This window comes from Penaeus monodon, chromosome 23, assembly GCF_015228065.2.
Source record: "Penaeus monodon isolate SGIC_2016 chromosome 23, NSTDA_Pmon_1, whole genome shotgun sequence".
In the NCBI taxonomy this organism is placed as follows: domain Eukaryota; kingdom Metazoa; phylum Arthropoda; class Malacostraca; order Decapoda; family Penaeidae; genus Penaeus; species Penaeus monodon.
The window spans coordinates 5,541,773-5,543,569 of NC_051408.1; the positions used below are offsets into that span (position 1 = coordinate 5,541,773).

Here is a 1,797-nt window from a genome sequence, read left to right on the forward strand (position 1 = left end):
TCATTACCACTGCCACTATTTTGTGTGTGTAGGGGGAGGGGGCTGAGGAGTATGGCGTGTGCGTAGTTGTCAAAAATAAACATACACTTATCGACATGACGAACACAAAAATTTATTTCTATTTCAATTAATTTATTTGTTTAATCCTAGATTTTTTTCCCACTTAATCTCGAGGTTTTTGATTCTTCAAGACGATTCAAGATCTCGTTAGGAACATGAAATACACTTACGGCAAACACACGTGCAAAACTGAAAAAAAAACGAAACTAACAACAAACGAAGCCTCGAAACGAAACATCGAACAATAAAAAAAAAAATTCGAAACCTTAACAAAGCCTCAAATAAAATATCTTAAATAAAACAAACAAACAAACAAACACATAAAAAACCAGCAACATTAAATCAAAACCTAAAACAAGCCTCGACATGAAACCAAGAACGAAACGAAGCTTCGAAACTAAATTTCGAAATGAAAACGAAGCCCCGAAAGACACACAGAGTACACGAACACGACTCCTCAAATCCACAAGACAATACATACGCCACAGTTTTCTTAAAGGGAAGTTCGACTCTCTTTTTTTTTCATCATTCTCTGGACGTTGTACATTTATCTTCGGGTATTTTCTCTTGATAAACTGACCTCGGAAATGATAAATGATGTCATAAAGGCTAGAATTTACAGACTCGTTCTTCCAGCCTTCGCCAGTTCGCCCCACTTTTTCCCCTTGACATCCTGGACGACTACGGGAAGAATTATCAAGTCAGTCTGGCCTCGAGTGGTCGCTGAAGTGTTAATCTCTCCGCTGGGAAAATGAAGGTCGAATGCGATTTAGAAAATATGAGTGATATTTATGAATGGTGAATGGGCGGGGTCATACGATAATTGGAATCTATGTCGCTGGTCTGATGGGAATGATAGAGAGTAATTGATAATTAGAAGATTAATGGAATGAGTCAAAAGTAATCTTCATCTCCATTTCGCTCCTTGTCTGTCTGTCTAACAACTGATATGTCTTTCTACATGGATCTAGACCCTAATAATTGATTTTTACAATTAGTTTTCATAGAGAGACTGTATTTAGTTTACTGGATTGATCACACGATTCAGAATCCCAAATATAATACAGTCTTCTGAACTACCTTATATGATGATAAAAAGATTGGGTTTAATTTCATTTTGAATACATACATACACACAGTAAATCCTTTTGACAAACGTTCTGTAACTTGTGTTCACGTATGGAGACTGATCTTGATTAATTCTGAATTATGGTAAAATACAGCGCCTGGCCAAACTTCAGGTGACAAGGATTGATTCGTGCTGACTGATACTAGCCAATATAGAACTGTGATTATTGATACTGAAAATGGATTGTTGACAGCAACTTGTAGTGACTTTATTTACCAAGATAGATATACAGTGACTTGATATCAGTTTAGGATGACTCATACAAACTTTAAGTGACTTATTTTCACTAGTCTTGTGATTATTAATGCTATTTCCTTTACTATATCATCTTACTTGAACTTCGATTCACCTCGATTGACCCAAGCTAACCTTTTTACGCCCACAGTGTCACCCACGAGCATCAGCGTCGTGGGCAAGGAGGACGGTGCCAGCGTGGAGGTGAAAGCTGGCACTGCTATCACCTTGGAGTGCCTCGTGACGGATGCTCGACCCGCTGCCAGCGTTATGTGGTACAGGGATGGGCTGATGCTGGATCAAGGTTGGTTAGAGAAATGCTTTTCAATTTTATGGTCTTTTTAGTCTTCAGTGTCTTTTCATTTGTGGTTGCA

The 1,797-nt window shown here is 38.1% G+C and overlaps 1 protein-coding gene across 1 annotated transcript in view; it reads left to right on the forward strand.

The window, feature by feature from the left end:
- LOC119587745 (nephrin-like) overlaps window positions 1-1,797 on the forward strand; it is a gene marked incomplete at both ends in the record, with an annotated part of 138,820 nt that overhangs the window by 62,368 nt on the left and 74,655 nt on the right. Inside the window, 1 exon segment of the mRNA XM_037936431.1 lies at window positions 1,575-1,727. Within this exon segment, the coding sequence (XP_037792359.1) occupies window positions 1,575-1,727 (153 nt within the window).